The following is a 25,672-nucleotide window of genomic DNA, read 5'->3' as shown; positions in this document are numbered from 1 at the left end:
TCGGATATACTAATCATCATCATCATCGGTTTAGCTTTTTCCCAACTATTTTGGGCTCGGCTTCAAGCTCTTCGGATGTACTCGTGAAACTTAAAATACTTTTATGGGTATAAAAAAGTAAAGGAAAAGTATTTTAATAATTTTCCCATTACATAATTATATTTTCGTACAATGATGTTAGAAAAACTTAATACGTTTTCTGTTTCAGACTCATCCGAATCGGAATCCTCATCATCCTCAAGCGACGAAGAAGACGAAGGAAGCTTAGACAGTCGTGACATTGGCCCTATTCGTCTGGACCCTAACGTTTGCCCAGAGGGCTGCGAAAAAGAAATATTCGATAAAACATATGATCTGAGAAATACCAGGTAAATGTCAAAATTTAAGGAGATTCCCTTAAAAAAAGACACATCCTTAATAGTGTATAAAAATATTAAACCTCTTTCTTATCACAGACACAAACACGAACAAAACATGATGGAACAAGACAAATTGGTTGAGCTCCTTAAGCGTGATATAGAGGCTCATAATAAAATCAAGCGCAAACTCTCCGTACAACTGGAACAGAGGAAGAATGATCTCAGGGAATTCATGGTACCTACTGTTTGAAGTATTTTGTGTTTCATTTTTTGAGACTTGAAATCTTAGCTGATGTTTTTTAAAAGTATACTCACCAAAGCGAACAAATATTGCTCATAAGTGAGAATGAAAACAAAACCTACTATAATTATGAGTTTCAAATTAATAGTAATCAGTCATTATTAGTTACTTCTTCCTCTTTATAGTTAGAGAAACAAACCTGCATGAACGACGTGCACCAAGTGGTAGTCCTCCGGTTCGACCAGATCAGGGCTGCGGCCATCCGGGGATGTACGGGACCTCAGGGTCTGTCGCAGACCGTAGTCTTCCCCGAGGCTTTGTTGCACAGGCTGAGACGACGAGTGCTGGAGTTACAAGAGGAAATCAAGCAGCAGAAAATGAGGCAGAAGTAAATAACTGTTAATTTTTTTTTTTTTTAGGATTAAGTGTATATACTGTTCTAAATTTTACGGACTTGTCTTATTTGTACTGATATTTGTTCTACTCTATACTTCCTTTATTATAACATTAGAAAAAAGAGGCTCGTAGAAGCAGGAGTGCGAAACATTTTATTTCTATTTTAAATTACAAAACAAAACAACAACCCAATAACAACAGGAAAACAATAACTAAACAGTAAAAAATAACAACAAAATCACGAAAACTTGGCAGTAACAACGAACAGGATGCAGTATTCACAAGTGAATGACATAGATAGATAATTTTGTGACATATAAATTCAAATGACATACACCGACAAAATGAGAAAATCCCTTCTGTCACAACTTATGAAAGGATTAGGTAACCTCTTAGATTTGGTAGGATTATACTGAAGGGATAAACGTTCCGGGTGTTGTGCATCGCTGCTTCTTTTAAGTTTTTAGCATTGACACTGGAATTTTAATATGGCTGAAATAATGTATTTAAATGAAAGTCACTTAATTTCATAAGGTTAAGTATCGAAATAATTACAGTCATTTGTACGAACGGATATATATATAGATGTGTAATAAATTCGGCGTAAATCACAACTTTAAGATGTTTGTTGTATTTTTGCTGCAAAGTGTGCCTTAAAAAGAACCCTTTTTAACTTCTGTCTAATGCTATAACAATGAAGTATAGACTTGCGAAATCCTAGCTAAGAAGAACACACTTAAGAGCTTGATTTTAATTATTTGATTATTTACATGTAGGATAAACCGTACCCATTTATTCCGAATGAACATCGACCTTCGCGCTATGGAGGACGAAGCTCGTGAGTTACGCGCTATGATGCGTGACGTGCTGACGCGCAAGCTTGGTAAGCCGCGAAAGGTGGACCGCACCCTCGATGACTTGCTCCGTCAAATGGCGAGAAGGCATAAGTACTCGATGTCGTATGGCTCGATGCCTCACATTATCAACCAGCTCAGGACTTGGCGGGTAAGCATTCACCATCGCAAGTGAAAACATCAACTTTGCTTTCAGACGAATCACCAAGATTATATTAATATTCCATTTGTGAAATTAAAAAACTCACACGGTAATAGCTTGTCATTTCATTATAATAAAAATAATGTGAGTAAACATACTTCAACTGGCTCAACTTTCCAGGAACGACACAGTAATCTCGAAATGAAATATCTACAAACATTAAATGCTTTTTCCGATCGCCTTCGTCTTGCTGCCGCATTACAAGCCGAAGTTTTTCCTCAAAAGGTAATTAAATAGTTTTGAATTTTACAACCTCTTTAGTTGGATAATACTGTTGTTTTTACAAAATTTTTTTCTTTATCATAGGTGGCACAAGATCCAGGTGCAATAATGGCAGGTGGTTACGTACCATCACAATACCAGCGCGACGTAATGCGGCTGCTTATTGTACGAGAACAACAAAAGCAACAAATAAAGGTATATTTTTAACCACACCAAGACACCTACTCCCATCACTTAAAATATAAGAATGATTCAGTTGTAAATTAAAGAGTAACATAAATATAGAGCGGTGTCTCTACTTCGACTATTGCAACCACCCTCTAGGGTATATATAATGTTCTGTGATTGCAACTGCCTCACTCTATAGTATAGTTATGTTGCTAGTATCCTTTTGTTGTTAAAATCACTTTCATCAATCAAGACGTGGCGATAGGCCCTCAGTAGTAATATACAGTGACTAATGATTGTATGTCTTCATTATGTCACAATAGACACGGATGCTGTAAAAGCTAACAAGTTTTTAATGTTTTTTTTTTCGATTTCACAGCAATTAAACGATGAGATTGAAAGTCTTCGTATGAAACCCTTATCAAAGCAAAAACCACCGACGACATTCGCATCTGTGGAATCGGAACAGTCTGACATTTACTTGTTCATGGTTCCTCGGTCGTACAGACAGCAGCGTATCAGATATTTTCCCATGTACGTTTCAAAATTGTTGTTTACCTTCATAGACCTAACCTAAGCCTTGCCATTAATGAGAAAAAAATTGCTTTCAACCTAGCTTTTATTACTACCGATTTGTTACGGAGAATGCTTGAATATATTCCGACTGACTAAATACATGTCTGCCTACAGTACACCGCTAGGTTCTCAAGCCAACATGGTTCATGACGTAAACATTACGAAGTTACTCTTTGACTGCTTGGACGCTATGCGGGTGTCACGCGACGAGGCTAACGAACTTCTCAAAGATGTTACGGAGCTGCTTCCTGATGTTTTGGCTGGGTTTGTACTTATGCATTTAATGAATACTGCCCCGGTTTACCCAGTACCTTTTAACTTCGATTCGGTATTATCAAAAAGTAAAAATGCACTTTCTGGAATTATAACTAGCATAGTCGTAAATTTGGCCGTTACTTTTAAAAAATTAAGGAAATAAAGATAGAAGGCTGGCCTCGGTGATTTTCTGAAAAGCTGTATATTGTGAAGTACTCAAGAACATTATAGATCGATATTATGATCAAGTAGGCAAAACCAACCAACTGACAACATGCAAACTTTGACCTTTTGTTCTTACTTTCTTTCAGATCTTCTTCACGATATGACGTGACAGATGTTATTGTGAAAAAATGGCTTCTCAAACATGGTGGTGATCCAACTCAGTACAAGAAGCAGACGAGAGCCTTTGATGCCATAGCAGCCTTGGTCGACCGCCTAGTCCGACAACAAGTATTCAATTCTACATTATTTATTTAAATTTTATCATTTAGGTACGTTTACCTACTTGTATAGGTGCTTTATCAAACCAACATTCTCAGAAAAGTCTAAAAGGATGTGATAGTCGCAGATTCGTGGTAATCGATCGACTTTACCACTGTGGTCTTTGCCGAGTTTATGGTTTGTTCTTTTGCTTAAGGTTTAAGTAAATATCTGAATTTATTAACGACCCTGATGTATAGATAGACTGAGTAATTAAGGTGTGCCCCTTACTTAGACAAAGATCTTCATTTCATACCCTACATTTTACTCAAGTTGTGATTAAATTTATCTACGTAGGTATATGTATCTACTTAATTTAGGTGGAAGCAATGGAAGGTTCAACAGGATCCGGTCAAATATTAGACGATTTAGAAGGTGCTCTGAAGGACGTCTCTGATGAACGCGAACCTCTCGGCGAACGCCTTGGGCCGGCTCTAGCGGCTCTATTGCATTCCGCTTACGCCACTGACATAGGTAAGTAACATTCACAACCACTTAACATTACAAGGCTATTATGGCTGTCAGTTTATGTATGCTGTATGTTTTCGCCTGTTTATGAAAGTAAACAGTAAAGAAAAATGTTCGATTCTTTTAATTATGATAAGTACCAGTAAGTATATAGGTTTATTTGATATTATATAAAAAACAACTTGTCTATAAATTCAAACATCTACTCGTAACACTATGTACAGTAATACCAGAGGTTGTATGATATTTGGGTACCGAATTACTTATTTTTACTCTTTTGATTGATTTTGAATACTTATTATGTTTTTCCAGGGAAAATTATTACAGTAGTTAGATATTTATGTACGGATAAGAAGCTTTCTACGTGCATTATTTAACTATGATGTTTGGTACTGTTTTAGAGGATCCAGAAACTTTGGCGTCCCTTGTAAAATCACTTACAGATGACAACCATCCCATCACAGCAGCATCAGTTGATCGCATCTGTTCCTTTGATGTCATCGAAGATATAAAAGGTAGATAATTGGCATAAGAGAAAATATCTTATAATAATAATAGCTGTAAAAAGTTGTTGTTAATGATTCCATGCTTATCAATTATATTTTTCAACTAGACTGCGGTATCGATATGCAGGAAGATGAATTGAAAGGAGTCGTGCAAATAGCAATAGATAGCTTGAGAGCTCAAATTATTGAGCCAGAAGAAGCTGCTCAAATTGACGAAGAAGTCGAAAAAGCTATGGCTATTAAACCGGTTTGTTGTATCCTATACTTGTATATATATATACCTACCTAGTTGTTGATATTATATACCCATATGTTATTACTTCACAGTATAATGAGTACCTATGTTAAACTTATATTTTAAAATGACTAAAAACGTTTTAGGAAGAAAAAAGGTATTCACAAAGCGAAACCCACCGTAAATCTACACAGAGCTACCAAGGTGCACAATATGTTGGCGAGTCTGACCAACGCAAATCGATACAAGGTTCGATATCAAGTGCTGAACGTAAGAGTTTTCGTAGATCGTTACAAAGCGATGTCACAGCTGCTCATCATACTCGTACAACGGATCGGAAACAAAGCCGGGTGTCTATAGTACCTCGTGAATACCATTCACCTCTCGCCAGCTCCTATGGATTCCCTATAAAGCCTGGTCTTCCTAAAATAACCAGGTCGGCCACTACTGCCTCACCAGATACAGCTCAAGCCGGGGGTATTCTACATGGCAGGCATAGTCAGATACGAACTAAACCATCGGGAGTACAAATGGACGTTCCTGAAGAATACACTCCAACACGGGCTGATATTACAGATGAGATAAAGAGAACAATAATGAAAGGAAGTATGGATCACATAAAATAACTTGCTAACTAACTAATAACTTACAGCAATTAAAGGTTTTTGCGGGACGATAAATGTACCTACCTATTAATGCCAGATACAAAAGATGAAGACAAAGTGACACAGTTTAAGAAGATACTGTAGAGGCTTATTATAATTATATAATATATGTTCTTAAAACTATAACTATGTTTATTTTATTTCGATTCGTTGTTATTTCAGTCTGGAAATCAAATTGGTTTTATATTTCACTCGATTTCATGTTTAAATCTAAATACCTACTTAGTTACTTAATATAATTTTGTACAAAAACGGATAAACCGATAATAATTTAAAGATTTGCTTATTGATTTCGTAAGGAACATAATAATTTTGTGCTTAAATATCAAAACGTTGGGCTTAACCTTATGAGATATTTCAAATAAAATGTTCCTAATTAAGTAACTAGGTACTACTTGCGTTTACAGTATTTGAAAGCTAAAGTAATTCAGTTAACTTATGATTAGGTATTTTATTTATTGAAAACTACCAATGCCTATGTCTTTGCGCCGGGAAATGACTTTGGACAGAATTTTTTGGATAGGTATATCTTTTGAAACAAAATCTACGTGACTCTCTCAATTAGAACGACGTTTTGTTAGGCACTCTTATAATATACAACGATTACTATGACTACGATTTTTTTTCCCTACAGTACACATTATCTTAGTTTATAATGTTGTCTATTGAAGCTTACCCAATATCTAAATCAAAAACGACGTCAAAAAGACTAATTTAAAGTTCTCAATTCAAGAATGTAGTCAGCGAACGAGACCGTTGAGATGGTGAGAGAGCGAAACTGTGTTGGCAAGTACGATTAGGTTTAATTCCTACTGAAAACGCAGCGAACGTAGTGAATTACATTCTCTTTGCAGCGATCGGCCAACTATATGATGCAAAATACTTTATTTCATGCTGTATTCCACAACGCAGGTCATCTTGGGTGGAAGGTTTGATTGTTGCAGGAATAAACAATTCGCTTATTCATCTTCATTGACTGTTTCACCCATTTTATGTTAGGGCTGGTTCCTAATATCAAAACCGGCCAAGAGATCTGACATACACGCGAAGAGTTTCGTTCCGTAGATACGTAAAAGTCATTCATAGCTACAAAAAAAAAAGTTAATCATTGATCAGTAAATAACTTGTTGCATTTTACCCTAAAAAAATCGACTAGGTCTGTATGTTGGCCACACTCAATGACATTGAGACATTGAGATCAAGCTTGACGTTACATTTTGTTATTTCAATCTGTGGAAAATTTGTTGTCTGTCACAGGTTAACAAGTTAGGTTTAGTATCTATGGTTTTTTTATGTGGATGATTGACTTACATACAACTCCTCAAATTTTGCAAAATTATTCATTTATATTTACTTAGTGTTTAACATTTGTGTTCCAAGTGAATATGTAGCAGTTACATAATATAGTATTACTAATATTCTATTTCATTTACGCACTTCTGTGTGATTATGTGTAAATTTAACTCATTTTGTCATTTGGTCTTACTTTTCGTCCAAATTGCATATTTTACCAATCCATAAAAAATATTTGCCTCAGTGATCCATCGTATCAGTTATTTCAGTTATTTGATAAACAGCAATGCAGTAAGTGATTTAGAAAAATAATGCCATGTACGCTCCAGATAATAGAAGAAAAGAAGCCAGAGATGTTATTTATCGTAGCAATTCAAGTCTTGACTTGATATATGCCGAACATCCTTCGGGAAATGGATTACGCCGCGAGTATGGGAGCCATGGTTCAATCGACGTAATTGGGGGCGCAAACGATCGGTTGCCCGCGATGGTTCATAGCTACAGTGGTGTCTCAGCACCAGACAAGCCAGCAGGTCTCAGTCGTGCTGTTGACAGGATCACCGACGGAATTACCAGTGACCATGCGGATGGACCTCCACCAAGGTCGAGTGCTAGTCCTAAACCTCGACTTAAACTGAATAAACTGTGGGGAGGAACTGCGCCTGCATTATCTCGTCCTTCTGAAGATGGGAGCCCATCAGCAATACCTGATGGAAATAAAAGAAAGCAGTTTGCTCACTATGACTGTCAATCCTTAATGGCCAATTTGAGTTATGCAGCTGAGATCCGAGGAGCATTACTGAGTAGACGTCGCAACACTACAACTGGAGCATCTGCTGCATCCTTGCTTGCGACCCGAGGCCTGCCACCAGGAGATGACGCTGTACCAGACACTGGAGATGGAAGATCAAATGAGTTATTAGAAAGCTGTCCATTTTTCAGAAATGAATTAGGAGGTAAGGATTTGCTTTTAAATACAAAATTTTAGAGTAGTCATAAATTGATACCACTACAAAACAATATTTGTATGAGCATAATAATGGTGCTGCTTTTTGCCTCTACAAAATAACTATTGTAATATCTGTGAATCAGGTGACATAAATTGTGTTCTCACACTTGACATTGTATTGGAAACATTATTTACTTAAGACCTGTTAAGTTGACAGAAAAGTATTATAATCACATATCCAATAATTCACCTCAAATTGTTCAAATGACATACATTTTAGAATGTTTTTTTTTTTATATAAATCACATGCTTTACAGTTGTTATAATCCCCCAGTGTCAAGTACTTAAGTGAATGTTAGGTTTATGAGCACAATTGTGTGTAAGTAGTAACAGGATGCCAGTCAATTGTCTACAACACACCATGATAACCCATTTCCCTCAGTTCACTAACTACAGAACAACAAGCAGAGCATGTACTAAAAACAATTCAACCTCTAAAATGAAAACAATAATATCTTATTAAAAGATTAAAATGCTTATTAAGTAACCTTGATTAATTAAAAACTTCATGTCACTCAATATCAGTAACAATAATCTTAAAAATTACAATCAGAAGATAATTTTAAAATAAAAGTCGACATAAATAAAGATAAACTTATCATGTAATAGCCATTTGAAGGAATAAGGAAATATAAATTTCTTAAAGAACTTAAGAAATCATAATATTTATTATCTAATACATATTCAACACAATGTAACATGTCTCCTTGTAGTACAGCCTAGGCTTAATTGCTTACTACATTGCAAACATTTTATGCTTCCATTCAATATAACTTATTCATTAATGCAATAATTACTGCATAGTCAGTTAGTCATGCGTTAAACATTGTACACTTAGCTACATAAAGAATTCATACTGACTTGTTATTAACTCATATAACTCTGGGCTTGTAGAGAAAGTCACAATTACTATCTTTTTAATGTTTATAAGATTTTTTTTTAAACTTTGTTTTTTTAACTAAACCATTTTGGCTTCAACTCACCAAGCATCGCAATGTTATTTGTATAATTTTGTAGGCTTTTGTGAATTCCATAGTTATATGAGTCATAGATAAGGTCAGGTTTGAGTGTTTGTAATACTGTTAGTTCTAAGAAGTCTCAAATGTTTGTTACATGCCAACAAGTAATAAGTTATTTCTTGAAATAAGTTACATCATAACCATATACTACTATTTATTAGGTGACTTTTGATTGTGACTTGTGATAAACACATACATGTAAAGCAATTATAACACTAGGCACTAAATAAGTCACTTTATGGAAATTAATAATATACAGCTTAAATTAACCAAAAATACAAATGCAGAAAAGTCTATTAAAGACACAAAATATTAAACTATCCATTTCACAAATTACCAATAATACATGAATCTAATATTGTTTATAACTGTACTTGTTGCTGTGTAATACTCATCCAGTTTTTATAGGAAATTGTTACACTTTCATTTATTATTTCTCTCTCTAATTCTGCAAATTAACAATTAACACAAGTGAAAATAATCTTAAATTGTAATGGGATATGTTATTGCCTATGAATGAATACTGAAGACTAGAAATAAATAATTGTACATTTCCCATCTACACTTCTACTGAGTTGAAATATAATAGGTTACCTTACATAAATTAAAACATTAAGAAATTCATTACTTGTCAATATTTTTTTGTTTATGACAAGAAGTCATTGTTCTTTTAAAAGGCAATTAAACTGAATTTTCAATATTGTTGTTGAATTTTATCATCATCATCATACAAGCCACAATCACCTACTGCTACTAAGTATAGGGTCACCACATTTTTGCCTTTGTAATTCATCCTGCGGACGTGCTTTATGTGAATTCAAATGAATTAGTACATAATGATATATTACTTGTTAGTAATGTTGGCAAACAAACATATGACGTCAACCTATAAGACTAAAAATATTTGAAATGTCTTTCAGGTGAAGAAGAGCGATGTGTTTCATTGTGTTGGAAGACCGCACGCGGCGCTATACTCGGCCAGTCGGGGGGCTGGCACCGTCCCCGCGCTGCCTACGGTATTTCAATGCTAGAGTTCCCACCAGGACACACGCACTGGCGACATGGCTGCCCATTTGCAAGATCTCTTTCTCCGTTCCCTATCGAAAGCCAAGATGGTGGAGCTTTGTACTACAGAAACTACTTCTACAATCAACGTAAGTTGCATATATTATATTATTATATCATGAGAGTGTGTACGTAATACATATCACGTAAAATCTTTAGCTACTCCAAGAAACTTATAAAAACAGGTCAAAATTAGTCAAGATTAAATTTTATGCAAGTTTACCTATGAAACAATCTAATATTCACAGCAGTGTAAGAATACTAACGTTAAACTTATTCATATTCAGCTCATCAAAACTGGTTTGGTATGGACGAGAACCTCGGTCCAGTGGCGATATCTATCAAGAAGGAGCGTGTCGAACTTCGCCGCGGCGGTGGCGACGCCTCAGCGCCGGCCTCGCAGCTGGCGTGGCAGTACCGCCTCATCATCCGCACATCTGAACTCCTTACACTACGGGGATCTGTTCTTGAAGATGCTCTACTAGTGGCTAAACCAAGCAACAATAGCGCAACTTATAATACTAAAGAAGTTTTAGAATATGTTGCACCTGAATTACAATTTGGTTGCTTAAGGTATGTTATTTTTCTACCTTTTTACTGGTTATGCCATCTCACCTTTATGCTTTCTTTTATTGATGTCTTGCAATCAACTCTTTTATTATTACCTTTTTTCAGGCTTGGCATAAACAATGGTGGTGCAGAAGAACAGCTTTTACGACTGGACGAGCAATGTGTAACAAGACACTTTAAAGTTGGAGTTATGTACTGCAAAAGTGGGCAATCAACTGAGGAAGAAATGTATAATAATCAAGAAGCTGGGCCTGCATTTGTGGAATTCCTTCAGATGTTGGGCCAGACTGTCAGACTAAAAGACTTTGATAAATACAAGGCTGGGCTGGACAATAGAACTGATTCCACCGGACTCTACTCCGTATTCACCACTTACCAAAACTGCGATTTAATGTTTCACGTCTCGACTATGCTGCCTTATACGCCAAATAACAGACAACAGTTGTTGAGAAAGCGGCATATAGGCAACGATATTGTAACCATTGTCTTCCAGGAACCCGGTGCGGCTCCGTTCACACCGCGGAACATTCGTTCACAGTTCCAACACGTTTTTGTTGTAGTTAGAGCTATAGATCCATGTACAGAGAATACGCATTATAGTATAGCTGTGAGTCGTGCTAAAGAAGTGCCTTTGTTCGGACCTCCGATAAAAGATGGTGCGATTTACCCTAAGGGTGAAGCATTCACTGATCTACTATTAAGTAAGGTACGACAAACATTCCAAGAAATTATAGAGTTCTTACTTTGCATTACTTATATTTATAAACCTTCTTTTTCAACTTTTGATTTCACGATATGTTTTAGGTAATAAACGGCGAAAATGCTGCAATCCAATCACCAAAGTTTAGTACAATGGCGACGCGTACGCGTCAAGAGTACCTGAAAGATTTAGCGAAGAATTATGTTACTGCTACCACTGTTGAGACTGGACAAAAGTTTTGTAAGTATTAAAAACCTACAAATAGTAAATTTTACTAATTCTATAATGATCTTTCTTAGCAAAATAATATTAGGAAGTAATATAAAATTAATAACAAAAATATTCGTTTTACATATTTAATTAATTCATTGTGTTTTTAACTCCAGTTACAATTCTGATTTTAATCCTCAGTTAGAGCTCCATCGTTATTCTAGCTTGGCCTACGACTATCCCATTGTAGTCTACTATTAATTGATCTGAATAATAACTAGCAAAGCACGCTAATGTCTTATGTTTATGTTCCAGCTATATTCTCGTCACTGCTTATGAAGAGCGGCAACAATTCCGCTAATAACACTTTAATACCGCGAGTTGACAATTGCACTAATGACGTACTGGTTGGCGGTGCGCTGTGCTTTCACGTAAGTTTATTTAAGCCTTAACTACCTAGCATGTAGTGTTATCTTTACCGTATAACGTTGTGCAACTTTCATAGAAACTAAAAAAAAAGGATTGTTTTATTAATGTGAGATACCGAAGATTAAAATTTCATTATTCCGCTCAAGACTCTCCACCAGAGAAAATATACAAACTTTTTGTGTCCCAATTGAAGCCCGCTTCTGAGTCATCTCAAGTGCATTGGAAAGCTTAGAAACGCCCAATCAAAGGTGTTGGCTAACTTTAAAATTTATTTGGGTGTCATATTTAGTCAACAGGGCGCTATGGCTCACATTGGGGGAGGCCTATGGCCAGCAGTGGACTACTAAAGGCTGATAATGACGATTTAGTCGAATAAAATTTAATGACCATTTACCTATACCTTTACATTTACCAATGCTAATTTCAATTCTCATAATTCAGCTTATAACTAAATCGGTAAGTAACAATAAATTCTTAATTTTTCAGGTGCAAGTACAAGATGAAGGGGCTGGTGGGTCTCTGTTGGATTGCATGATGGGTATATCGGCTGACACTGTAGTTTTCGTTGAGGATAGTACGCGGCAGATTGTTCTTGTTATACCAACAACCTATCTGCTAGGTAAGTCTATAATTTTGATTAGATTTAAATAAAATCAGATTATATTTGCATGATATAAACTTAACATTTTAAATCATAAACAAGGTATTGTTATTCCATTCAATTTCGTTTTGTGCGCGACTTTAATCTCGAAACGCGAGTTAGCTCTTCTGAGAGCTTTAACGAAAAGTTATTGTCTATTTCCTTTTGTAAACTGTCAGAATAGTAATTTATTAATATTTCTTAAAACTCGTTTCTCTTTTATAATTTTTTGAATGTATGTCTTTGCATTTTTGAAATCTCAAATAATTGCCAAAATTGTCGTACTATTAATAGTTATTTTAAATAAACACGCCTAGAGCATCGCAAATTTGACTGCAAGCCGAGTGGTTGAGGTAATCTCCGCGTAAACAAGCGTTTGTGTGATCCAGGAATGCTTACCCTGCGTCTGGATTTGTCTTTGTGTATGTGACTTGAAAGTTTGTGAAATCTCCCGCGATACAAATATTCTTTACAGCGAGGGGTATTTTTTCCTTGTGAATGATGTATTTTTTTTTAACGCTTCTACAAATAACGAGTGTAGTGATTAGTATTGTTGTCGTGCAGGCTGGGTGGTGAGCTCGGGCTGGACGCGCGTGTACTACCACCGCGGCGAGAGCGTGCGCGTGCGCGGCGCGGGCGCGGCGCTGCTGCGGCGCCTGGCCGCCGTCGCGCCGCCGCACGCGCGCGCGCTCGACGAGATCACGCTCGAGAGGGGCGCGCAGCCGCAACTCGGTATGGACTACATCATAATATAATACGTTCATTCATCTAAGACTCAATTGACAAACGGTGAAGGAATACATCATGGAGAAACTTGGATTCCAAATATTAGACTCTGAAATCGCCTATGACGAGGCCTGTGCCCAGCAATGTGACACTTTGTAAGTCCAGTACTAGTTTGACTGGCCTGCTAGTCTAGTGGTTAATGGACCAAAATGCTATACCAGAGATCGTGGGTTAGATTCCCACTTACGTCAAATGTCTATGTAATGAGCTTGGTTATTTATTCTGTGTCTGGATGCAATTTATCTATAACATGTATGTATTTAGAAATCTATATAAGGTTATTTATCAATTACCTATTAGATACTCATAGTACAAGCTTTGTTCAGTTTGAGACTAGATGGCGTTGAGTAAGTTGTTTAATATTATATTATATCTCGTGTAAAATCCACTTAAAATCAAGAAAATTGTAAATTTTTGTTCTGATTTCCAGAATAAGGCCAAGTCTCATACTCCTTAAAATGTAAGTTAATGTTAATTTCGTATTCCTATCCTTCAGGTTTCCACGTCCAGCCGGACGGGCTAGTGACCCTGGTGGAGAGTACAGGCTGCGCGGCCCGCGCCGGCATCAAGCGCGGCGCGCGCCTGCTGGAGGTGTGTCGCGCCGCCGTCGTCGCGCTACATCACGAACAACTCGTCGACTTACTCAAGACGTCTGACCCCGTTACGGTACGATCTTTGTATTATAGTCAAACATGTAATATTGCTAGCAAATTGTTTGTGATTTTGACTGGGATACTTAAATTTTAATAGGGTTTAACCGTTACGGACTCTTTGTAAATAATCTACAAGAGCCGATTTTTCACTGCTTTTGTTTAGAAAATATGTCAAATGGCCATATTTATTCCTCAGACAGAAGTTAAAGGACGATTGAAAAATCGGCCCTTAAAAAATTTAAATGTTTTGAGTGTATATCGATTGTAAGGTTGTTGGGTCGCAGGTGACAGTGACGTTCGCATCGAGCTCGAAGTGCCAGTGCGAGGCGGGGCTGGAGGAGTGGGCCCCGCTGGCGCGCGCGGACGCGCAGCAGCCGGGCCGCCCGCGCCGCGCCTACGAGCGGGGACACTCGCCGCCGCGCTCCGACAGCTCCGGCTATGGCACGGGTGAGGACTACTATACTATACGTAGTTGTTAGAATATGGCCTGATTTCGACAATCTGCAATTTCGACTGCACGGATAGCCGAATGGTTGCGGTCGTGTCGCGCGTTCGATCCCCGCGTAGGACAAGAATTTGTGTGATCCACGAATGTTTTTTCTGAGTCTGGGTGTCTTTGTGCATGTGATTCGTATGTTTGTAAATCTCTTGAGACAAGGATTAAAATTCCTTCTTCCGGGAGTCGTTTAAAAAGAAATCCCCCGTTTCAAAGATCTATGACACAGACGAGCCCGCCAATAGAAAATCACCAAATCGTATCGTCAAAGAATATTGTAATAGCACAAACGTGTTTTACCAGATTTTTGTCATGATGTGACAACTAGATGATCGGCAACTAGATGGCGCTAGTAGGATTAAGTAGCTTTGTACAACGTTCGGTAGATGGCGCGAGTAGTACTAATATGTAAAATTAATAATCGTTTCACTTTCTTTAGCCATAAAATAAGACTGAGATCTCATAATTTTATTGCGTACCCCCATCCCCAGGCGGTTCCTGCCGCAGCGGACGCCGCTCTCCGCAGACGTCGCCGGCGCCCGAGGCAGCGCTGCGGCGACGCTCTCACGACGACGCCGCCTCGCCGCGACACGCGCGACAGAAGCGGGCCTCCGCCAACACATCATCTCTCACCGTAAGTACAAGATGCTCATACGTAACTTGCTGCACTGAACTTTTGGAAAATAACACTTTTGTAAGTAAAAAAAGGATTCCAAAGTTAATTACTTGATAACATTCTTTTCTCATATTAATATCAATGATTTTTTACCTAATATAGTGACATTGAAAAATCACATTTTTTTATAGAATAGCCCACGTTGCTTGCAAGATAGCATTATGACGCGGCTTTATTAATCGCGATACTTAATCCCTAACAACACTATCATGATAAAAAACGCAACTAAAGACTGTATCTGTCTAATCTCGTCCACAGGAAGACCTAATCCGCATGATGGACGCGGAGCTGGGTGAGGGCGGGCGCGGCAGCAGGGAGGCGGGCGGGGGCGCGGCCGGCGCGGCGCCGCTGCCGCTGCCCGACGCGGGCGCGCTGGACTGGGCCGCGCTAGTACACACCGCCACCCGGGCCATGCTGCAGGTAACACATGTCATGTTACTGGGTGAGGGCGGGCGCGGCAGCAGGGAGGCGGGCGGGGGCGCGGCCGGCGCGGCGCCGCTGCCGCTGCCCGACGCGGGCGCGCTGGACTGGGCCGCGCTAGTACACACCGCCACCCGGGCCATGCTGCAGGTAACACATGTCATGTTACTGGGTGAGGGCGGGCGCGGCAGCAGGGAGGCGGGCGGGGGCGCGGCCGGCGCGGCGCCGCTGCCGCTGCCCGACGCGGGCGCGCTGGACTGGGCCGCGCTAGTACACACCGCCACCCGGGCCATGCTGCAGGTAACACATGTCATGTTACTGGGTGAGGGCGGGCGCGGCAGCAGGGAGGCGGGCGGGGGCGCGGCCGGCGCGGCGCCGCTGCCGCTGCCCGACGCGGGCGCGCTGGACTGGGCCGCGCTAGTACACACCGCCACCCGGGCCATGCTGCAGGTAACACATGTCATGTTACTGGGTGAGGGCGGGCGCGGCAGCAGGGAGGCGGGCGGGGGCGCGGCCGGCGCGGCGCCGCTGCCGCTGCCCGACGCGGGCGCGCTGGACTGGGCCGCGCTAGTACACACCGCCACCCGGGCCATGCTGCAGGTAACACATGTCATGTTACTGGGTGAGGGCGGGCGCGGCAGCAGGGAGGCGGGCGGGGGCGCGGCCGGCGCGGCGCCGCTGCCGCTGCCCGACGCGGGCGCGCTGGACTGGGCCGCGCTAGTACACACCGCCACCCGGGCCATGCTGCAGGTAACACATGTCATGTTACTGGGTGAGGGCGGGCGCGGCAGCAGGGAGGCGGGCGGGGGCGCGGCCGGCGCGGCGCCGCTGCCGCTGCCCGACGCGGGCGCGCTGGACTGGGCCGCGCTAGTACACACCGCCACCCGGGCCATGCTGCAGGTAACACATGTCATGTTACTGGGTGAGGGCGGGCGCGGCAGCAGGGAGGCGGGCGGGGGCGCGGCCGGCGCGGCGCCGCTGCCGCTGCCCGACGCGGGCGCGCTGGACTGGGCCGCGCTAGTACACACCGCCACCCGGGCCATGCTGCAGGTAACACATGTCATGTTACTGGGTGAGGGCGGGCGCGGCAGCAGGGAGGCGGGCGGGGGCGCGGCCGGCGCGGCGCCGCTGCCGCTGCCCGACGCGGGCGCGCTGGACTGGGCCGCGCTAGTACACACCGCCACCCGGGCCATGCTGCAGGTAACACATGTCATGTTACTGGGTGAGGGCGGGCGCGGCAGCAGGGAGGCGGGCGGGGGCGCGGCCGGCGCGGCGCCGCTGCCGCTGCCCGACGCGGGCGCGCTGGACTGGGCCGCGCTAGTACACACCGCCACCCGGGCCATGCTGCAGGTAACACATGTCATGTTACTGGGTGAGGGCGGGCGCGGCAGCAGGGAGGCGGGCGGGGGCGCGGCCGGCGCGGCGCCGCTGCCGCTGCCCGACGCGGGCGCGCTGGACTGGGCCGCGCTAGTACACACCGCCACCCGGGCCATGCTGCAGGTAACACATGTCATGTTACTGGGTGAGGGCGGGCGCGGCAGCAGGGAGGCGGGCGGGGGCGCGGCCGGCGCGGCGCCGCTGCCGCTGCCCGACGCGGGCGCGCTGGACTGGGCCGCGCTAGTACACACCGCCACCCGGGCCATGCTGCAGGTAACACATGTCATGTTACTGGGTGAGGGCGGGCGCGGCAGCAGGGAGGCGGGCGGGGGCGCGGCCGGCGCGGCGCCGCTGCCGCTGCCCGACGCGGGCGCGCTGGACTGGGCCGCGCTAGTACACACCGCCACCCGGGCCATGCTGCAGGTAACATGCCATACTTCTGGTGGCTCAATACTCATTCATTTATTGCGTTCTGTAACGTACATGAAGGTCTAAAAAATATAAAAATACATAACCATTGTGGACCCTGTTGGGCTCAGTTTGCCCCGCCCGTATGTCTCTGACGTGTCCACATACATTTGAAAAATTTGCATAAGAGCCTATACGACAAAAATGCGGACAGTGTCAGGCAGTTGAAGAGTCCCGGGGTAATTTTAAAGCCTATATTCAAAGGTTGTAAAGCTTATAGTTATTAAAATATATCTATCTATACTAAACCCCCTTATACGCAACCCAAGATTCTTGCGCAATTATCAGTAACACGGAGAGTTTGGTCCGGACTTCATACATAATGTTTGACGATAACTTGTAACTGATCAGTTAAAGAGTTTGAATTGCTTGTGATAGTTTTTTATTTATTATAATAAATGAAGGATCCCTTCTGTGCACCGCTGAGCCGATATTTTGGCTTTTCGACATGGTTTGAGTTACCGAGCTTTTAGCATCGTATAATCATTTTGTCGGAACTGCCGGTCTATACATGAAACATAAATAAGCCTCAATGAAACATTAAAAATTAGGTAAGTTTATTTATCACTCGAACATCGCTAACCAGGTTTATTATACTGATATTATCTTTGAGAAGACACATTAATTTCTTCATCGAGCGATTATCGTTCATTATCTTGTCGACTGTTCGTTATTCGTGATTTTCCTGTTTTTAAAGACATTCGATTTTTTTTTAGATTTCGTTTTTTAATCCTTAAGATAACGATTTAATCAAATTGTGAATCATGTAATTTTAATTATTACGTCCTGACAAATGGCGCGATGACCTAATTATTATTATTAGTCATCTATTACATTCATGGTACAGCTTCATGGGTAGAAACCCTGTCCATTTCTAAGGCGTACACAGTAACACAGGGATACTTAATTGATATTCAGTAACATTACCTTATAAATTCGATTACAATTTCAAAATCAAGATCTCAAAAATTAACTACGATAATGGCATTGTCTTTAACATTTATGGAGTTTTTCTTTGAACAAATTAAGTGTGTCATTTTTTTGGAACGGCACAATTGTAAGATTGAAATATTTTATAAATCTCCACCTGGATACCTTCAATCTGTCTGACCTAACATCATAATGATCCTACATCATACAGGGTGTTTGGTGTTTCGTATGCCATTTACCGTTAAGGTAATTACAAAAAACGAGTGGCCAAGACAGAGTGTCCACTGGGCCGATTCGGTGTTACCTTCAATGTTAGTTTATTGTTTATTATTTAATTAATTAGAATATTTTCTTCTGTTCAGATCTGTGAGGAGCACCAATACCCATCGATGGACAACACCGACCCCTCATTAGAAACAATTGCCAACGAAACTAGCGCCGACTCCTGGAATGACGTCTCCGTTGTAAGTTTAATCATTTGTTATTCCAAATACAATATAAATATTTTTATGTGTCAGAAATTCTAAATCACTAAAAAAGGGCATAATGAGTGTGTTTTTGTTATAGATTTTTTGTTTCGAGAAAATAGATACATGTATTTTTTTTTTATGTAGCGTTCATCGTGTTTTCGACTATCCTCCATTTTCTAAATACTCTTGTGCCTCAATTTTTTATGGACTGAGAAACAGAATTTTTCAAACACGTTGTAAATTGGTGTTAGAGATTTTATATCATTTGGCAGCACACAGTTCATTAAATTACCCACTAATTACACCGTGTCAAAAGTATTATTCCGTGATTAGATTATTTATTGATCATTTATTACAAACCTTGAGCACAATACCCAAGTAATCAGTTTTATACAACATAGATTACTTGTTACCAATCTATGCAGGATGTTTACGTCTCACTGTGGGAAATCCAAATAGTGTACAAAGGTTCCTTATCTGATAACCAATCGATAGTTTAAGATATTTGTTATTAAATATTTATGACTTCCTAAATCATTGAATGTGGGGTTTTCTACATTTTGGGAAGTCATAAATTACAAGTTGTAAATAATACTTAAGAAAGATTATTGATACATTTCTAATGCTTACTTATGTATTGTACGTTGTAATTTATAGCCCAATTTTCCCACCTGCACGACAAAATCCACCCTTCCTGCTTTCTATTTTTCCGTCTTATGACTTGCTGAACACTCAAAACAGATATCGGAGCACATTCATTCATGATTTTCATTGACTTAGCTTTTTTATCACATCTTTGTTTACAATCAGCGGAAAACATGTTATCCGATTAGTTTATACCGAAAAGGTTATTTTTTCTAAGAATTACTTCTCTATCGTGATATCGAGATAACTATATTGAGATATCAGATTTTAAAAAAATTATTTGTTTACAAACAAAATAGTCTAGAGAGTTTTGTACGCACAAATAGTATTATCTCATTCGCTATTACTCAGACTGACAAACGTGACTACACGTACATGACTTTACTAGCTGTTGCCCGCGACTTCGTTCCCGTGGGTAGAAGATATAAGTTATGATTTATACCTGCCCTGTTTTTTACATTTTCCATTCTATCTTCGCTCCTATTAGTCGCAGCGTGATGGTTTATAGCCTAAAGCCTTCCTCGATGAATGGTCTATTCAACACAAAAATATTTTTTCAATTTGGACCAGTAGTTCCTGAGATTAGCGCGTTCAAACAAACAAACAAACTCTCCAGCTTTATATATTAGTATAGATTAACTTTTGATTCCCAAGAATCTCGATGTCTGCCTAAGAAAGTTTTAAGCGACGCATTTGAAATGAAACTCAGATTCAAGTGCCACACTTAGAAGTCTAAAGTAATTACGGACAACGTGACAATGTTATCCGTAATTACTTTAAACTCATATTTTCCTAACAGGTTGACAAGGGTATTAAGTTTTAGAGTCCATAATCGTCCGTTGTTTCGTAAATAATCTATACTTTATTTAAAAACTGCATTATATTAATTTGAAAAATGTATACTCTTACTGCTCCAAAATAGCATTGTTTAGTAATCTATGCAACCAAATATTGTACTGATAAAAGCTTCTGCAATAGCTGAAAGGTCAATCGAAAATGATTTTGGTTCATTCATATTGTAATGTAGTGAACTCACATCATCATCATCAAATTTGAGTGACGGGCGCTTGCCAGTGTAAGGTTTTCTATCTTTCTCGATCCTGACAAGTCTCTTTTACTTCCTTATAATGTAGCATTTAGTCTTCCTCCTCTGTCCTCTTACTAATAAAGTAATAAATGGGAAACCCGTCATTCAATAATTCAATAATAAGTTATAAACTTTGTACAGACGTCCGAAGCGACTCCCAGCACGGTGAGTGCAGCTAGTACAGTGCCAGTAGCCAGTACAGTCGCGGCCAACTGTGCCTGCGGGCTGGGGGCGCGCGTGGCCGCGCTCGAAGCCGACGCCGCCGCCTCGCAGCGACACCGACATCAACTTGAAGAGGAGGTAACTATTATTACATAACATATTAGTAGAGTATATTGCATCGTGTAGAAGTCTTAAGTCTGACAAGTAAAATACCGTGATGCTTTTGACGCAAGAAGCTGTAAATATACTCCACATCTTTATTTAGATACTTGAAAATGGGCATGTAAGTTTTTACAGAAAAACGTTAAATAATTTAAGTGGCTTCTTTGATTGAATAATCAATATTGTTGTTAATCAATTTTTTTTTAAAATACTAAGCCCTTAATTTTATTGATTTGACAAGTCAAAGTTGTAATACTGCGATGGCTCAGTTGCACTCGCCTTTCATAGTATTTTAATTATTATGATGATTATGGGCAATAAAAAATGCCAATATTGAAGAATATCGTTAAAATTAAAATTAAATACGTAATCCTCATTACTCGCAACAGGTACGACGCTTACGTCGTCATAACGCTCGGCTTCGCGAGGAGTCGGCGCGGGCCGTGTGGCAACTGCGACACTTCACCCAGTGGCTCAAGAGAACGGTGGACCGACAGTGACCCAACACCAACCTGCCCAGTAAAACCAACTGTATGCTAAAATCATTTTGTATCTGAGGTAAGCTTTAACGTTGAAAACAACTTCCTATTGATTAATTGTAGTAAATGCAAATGAGATTGCCATAAGGCATGTAGAAATTGTATTTGTCTCTTAAGCCTCCGCCCAGTGGACGAATTAGATTATAAACATGACATATTGGATATAGAAGTAACATCCCTAGCTTTATTGTTTAATCTACTCTAAAAACAATGCACTTTATTTAATTAAGAGTGGTGATGACACAACAACGTTACGATACAACAATTTGAGTAATAGGTATTTAAATATAGGTATTGCGATAATAATCGAAAGGAAAATCAAATAAAAACTTGTGTATGAACTTGACCTGGCAATGTAAAATTTGATGTGGCTAAATCGTTGCCATCCCCTCTATACACAATTTGCTTTAAATATTTGTTTTTTTTTCAAATACGTATCAAGCAGGAATGAAATACTTTAATACGCAAAACTTACTCATAATATGCTGTAAAATTACTGAAAAAATGTTACCGTGCATATAAGGCATAATTGATTATCGTATTACGTTTAACACAGTGTAAATGGTACTTATCCTGCTTCGATACGCTATCATTGCCTTATTAAAAACATTTACCTGTCAACCGAAATATTAATTAGTCTGCAATACCTATTAATTAATTAATTGATTGTGAAAATCGTAAATGTAGGACTTTATCAAAGCTTTATGATATGGTAGCTAAAGTTTATAAAATTATAGAAAACTAGAAAGTGAAATGATAGTTCAATTATAAAATAGTTCTTATGAAATTAATACTTTTAATAGTATATCAATTAAAATGTTGCGACATGCGCTGTCTTATGAATTTCGTGCCTTTCCTGGGCTTCTCACGAAGCGTTTGTTTTCGCGTAAGTTTTACGTAATATGTTGGCATAAGTATAATTATTATATTCGTAGATTAGTTTGTTATTACCTTATATATTATACGAATCATGGTTGACGTTATTGTCTCAATTAAATTGACATACTCTTGTTATAAGTCTTTATCTGTACAACTATCTGTATAAATCAGGCAGTTTATTATATTAACGTTTTATGGTTAATATATATTATTTATTATATGTCATATACAATATTGTACTCTCTAGGATTAATTTATTTATCTACTACAATAATTTGTATCGATAAGATTACGAGATTACGATTAAATTAGGGAAACCCGAACTTGTAAGTGAACACCAATTATCTTAAGGACAATAAACAACCAAATGTTTAGTGGACTGATAATTTTAATTGTTTTTTTTTATATCTGTTACTTTGAAGAAGCTATGGTACACGTATTTTGATGGTAATGTACGATAAAAGTAAGTATTCACGGCCCACTAACATTTGGTATGATTATTTTTGTGACGTAAGCTATCCTAGTTACTTAGTGTGTAAACTTAATTATAAACAGACTTGAAACCTGCCAAATATTAATACAATAAGAGAAAAAAAATGCGTTAGCACAAATAGAACTCGTTAAATATTAAACTTATACAATGTTGACGCAAGTTGAACGTAGTTCATAGATGAAACCGCTAATTGATATGACTATGTTTACGGTAGACCACTCGATGTCATCAAGCCGAGGTAGCTGTATGTACTCAAGTTGTACTCAATATTAAGTCCGTAGCAAATGTAAGAGCACCGACATTTAAATTGGATAATCTGTTTTAACGATGTTGGTCTCATTGTACTCTTTCGTGTAAATATGAGTCTCATGAATTAGATATAATCACCAACAAAGCTTTATTAGTTTAGGTTATCTTAGTCGTTAATTTAACTAACAACGGGAGAGACTTAATAGCGTATTGTGCCTTTATTGTCGAAAATATTATCAGAAAATGCACGAAGAACACGTCCAAATTAAATAAGATTATAATACTTCCCCCAATTTCCTTCTGACACTTGCAATCAATATCTATTTTTAATGAGCAAATCCATGCTATGGTATAATGTTAATGTGTGATTTCCTTGTATAGCAATATTAGACTTTCATAGAGTTATAATAGGTATCAGAATCGAAATACATCGACTAACAATTAACGAAATATTGGTGCACTTATCTCAGTCTTCCGTGTATTATCAGGACAGAGGCGTTATGGCTATATTGGCGTGAAGCAATTGACTTCATACTAAGTTTTCTTTTAAGCAACTAGAAAGAATTTACGTTTCCACGTCAACCAGGAACTGATTTATACAATATTGTATGTTGTGTTTTATAATATTTATACACAAAGGTCTACACTTGTTACTTTTATTGTAAAATTCAAGGATATGGAAGATCTCTTCCTTGGAAGTTTAATTTGGGTATTAGAATGCATTTTTACTGAAATGCTATAAACCAAATGTAATTTATAAAATATGCAAGTAGTATTATTGAACCAAATAACATAATTTCCAAGGATGCAATTTGTCCAAGTCCTTGAATTTGCGCCACATACTAATTCGCCGAATTTATAGGATATCTGCAAATATTTTTATTGTTTTATTAAGAAACTAATCTTGGCCTACGTTGATTATATTTTTTGGATATTTTGTGTGAGGTGCGACGTAGTAGTACATATTTGAGTTTTGATACTACATACTTTTATTTTTGTACGTACATAGTAGTAATTAACAATTATATTACATTAAAAACTAAAGATTTGCATATGATTTAAGAAATGGTATCAAAAAAGCAAGACTCAATGATCGACTGTTGTATCCGATTATGCACCTTACTATGTCATGTTACAATTTATATTATATAAAACTATGTTTGAAGACTTTTTGCCATTTCTTAAAGCATAAGTTGCAATCCGTGTTCGAGGTTTGAATTTGTATAAGTTTTTCCCACCACTCACGTTTAAGGTATACTAAGTTATTTGTTTCATACTCACGTAATGACTTGCACAGACTTTGTGAATGTTACACAGACATGTCGACAATGTTACTTTAATTATAATTTCAATGTCGTTATTTATTTATTCAATAAACATTTATAGCAATATCTGAGCAAATCTTTATGTATGTCATGCCTTATGTTAACTGATAGTTAGGTGACCAAAGCAATTACATTTAACCTCCATATTTTTGAAATTTGGATTGTTTGCTCGTAACAGCTTAAAGGTTCAATTATTTATAGATATAATTTTCCTTAAGATAATTTGTATGTATTCTAAAGGACATTCCAATAAAACTTATATACCAAATTGTTGTCTTATTTATATATATTGGGTGACAGAAAATTTTAGGAAATTTCATGAGATATAACCCGACAAACGCACGCAAAGTGTGTTAAGAACCCGGTTTTTGTGTCATCGTGTTTTTATTGAATTAATCGATAGAGTCTACAATTCTGAGGATTAGAGTAAAACTCTGGATCCGCCAAGACTTGTACCTTATTTTTTTTAAAGGCCAAAGTTTCGGAATATCAGGCTTATGACAAACGAAGAAAAAAGTAATTATAATTTAATGGAAGTATTCTTTTATCCAGAAAAAAAGGTATAGTAGCCGAACGTTCTACAAATTCCTGTTGCTTTATTAAGAATAGGTCGAGAGTTATAATTCTTTTCTTTTTATTCATCTAAATGGCCGTATTAGTTTTTCAATCCTACATCACAGAATTGCTGATACTTTCTATTATGTGTAGTATTTTTTTCCAAACCTAACTCATCGGTTTCCAGGAGTTATTTATTGTTCTTTTTTTTTCGTTTTTCATTAACCTGCTATTTCGAAATGTTGGCATTTTTTAATTTTTTACTGTAATCCTCAGAATTGTAGACTCTATCGATTAATTCAATAAAAACACGATGACAAAAAATCCGGGTTCTTAACTCACTGTGGGACGGACAAACAGCGTTATTTCAGAAGTGGGAGCCCTCAAAACAAGCAAGTATTAACATAATATATACAGGAGCAAAACTGGTAACAATAATGTACTAAGTGTTCACTATAACTACAATAAACACTACAAACATTATGTTTTGTCAGACACTCATAATGTTAAATCAATTGCCACCTGGCGCTGAAAGTGAATCATATTACCTTCAATTGATGAATTGAGAAGATATAAAGTATTGATACTATCTGTTTATCTATCTTATCATTTGTGCTACATCGTTATGTTATCCAAAACATGACTTTGTTAAAATACAGTTTAGGGAATTAAAATACTTGTTCGTACCTGTCTGTACATGTTTCTCCTAATCTCCCATTTTTATTAGAGGACAGT

General features: G+C 38.8%; 2 protein-coding genes across 3 annotated transcripts; both read left to right on the top strand.

The window, feature by feature from the left end:
- The first annotated feature begins 47 nt into the window (after positions 1-47).
- LOC113497216 lies at positions 48-5,756 on the top strand. The gene is made up of 13 exons (XM_026876654.1): positions 48-368; positions 456-594; positions 786-988; positions 1,773-2,001; positions 2,173-2,277; positions 2,359-2,469; positions 2,822-2,976; positions 3,133-3,282; positions 3,585-3,726; positions 4,077-4,230; positions 4,626-4,739; positions 4,838-4,977; positions 5,112-5,756. The coding sequence occupies exons 1-13, from the start codon at positions 172-174 to the stop codon at positions 5,589-5,591; spliced, it is 2,319 nt and encodes a 772-aa protein (XP_026732455.1). The 5' UTR covers positions 48-171; the 3' UTR covers positions 5,592-5,756.
- A 1,103-nt stretch (positions 5,757-6,859) lies between these two features.
- Positions 6,860-24,650, top strand: LOC113497215 (signal-induced proliferation-associated 1-like protein 3). Of its 2 annotated transcripts, none has more exons than XM_026876653.1 (16): positions 6,860-7,879; positions 9,872-10,105; positions 10,304-10,589; positions 10,692-11,292; positions 11,391-11,526; positions 11,812-11,927; positions 12,412-12,544; positions 13,130-13,297; positions 13,848-14,017; positions 14,289-14,451; positions 14,992-15,134; positions 15,435-15,515; positions 15,597-17,396; positions 18,734-18,835; positions 20,715-20,873; positions 21,287-24,650. In XM_026876653.1, exons 1-16 carry the CDS (start codon positions 7,240-7,242, stop codon positions 21,395-21,397), a joined length of 5,043 nt encoding a protein of 1,680 aa, XP_026732454.1. In that variant the 5' UTR covers positions 6,860-7,239; the 3' UTR covers positions 21,398-24,650. The 2 variants fall into 2 exon arrangements, with proteins under 2 accessions (XP_026732454.1, XP_026732453.1); XM_026876652.1 differs by having other exon boundaries at positions 6,861-7,879; positions 15,435-15,468; positions 15,619-17,396.
- Positions 24,651-25,672: the final 1,022 nt, after the last annotated feature.

This window comes from Trichoplusia ni, chromosome 9 (genome assembly GCF_003590095.1).
Source record: "Trichoplusia ni isolate ovarian cell line Hi5 chromosome 9, tn1, whole genome shotgun sequence".
NCBI lineage: Eukaryota > Metazoa > Arthropoda > Insecta > Lepidoptera > Noctuidae > Trichoplusia > Trichoplusia ni.
This window is presented reverse-complemented; position numbering and strand designations above follow the sequence as displayed.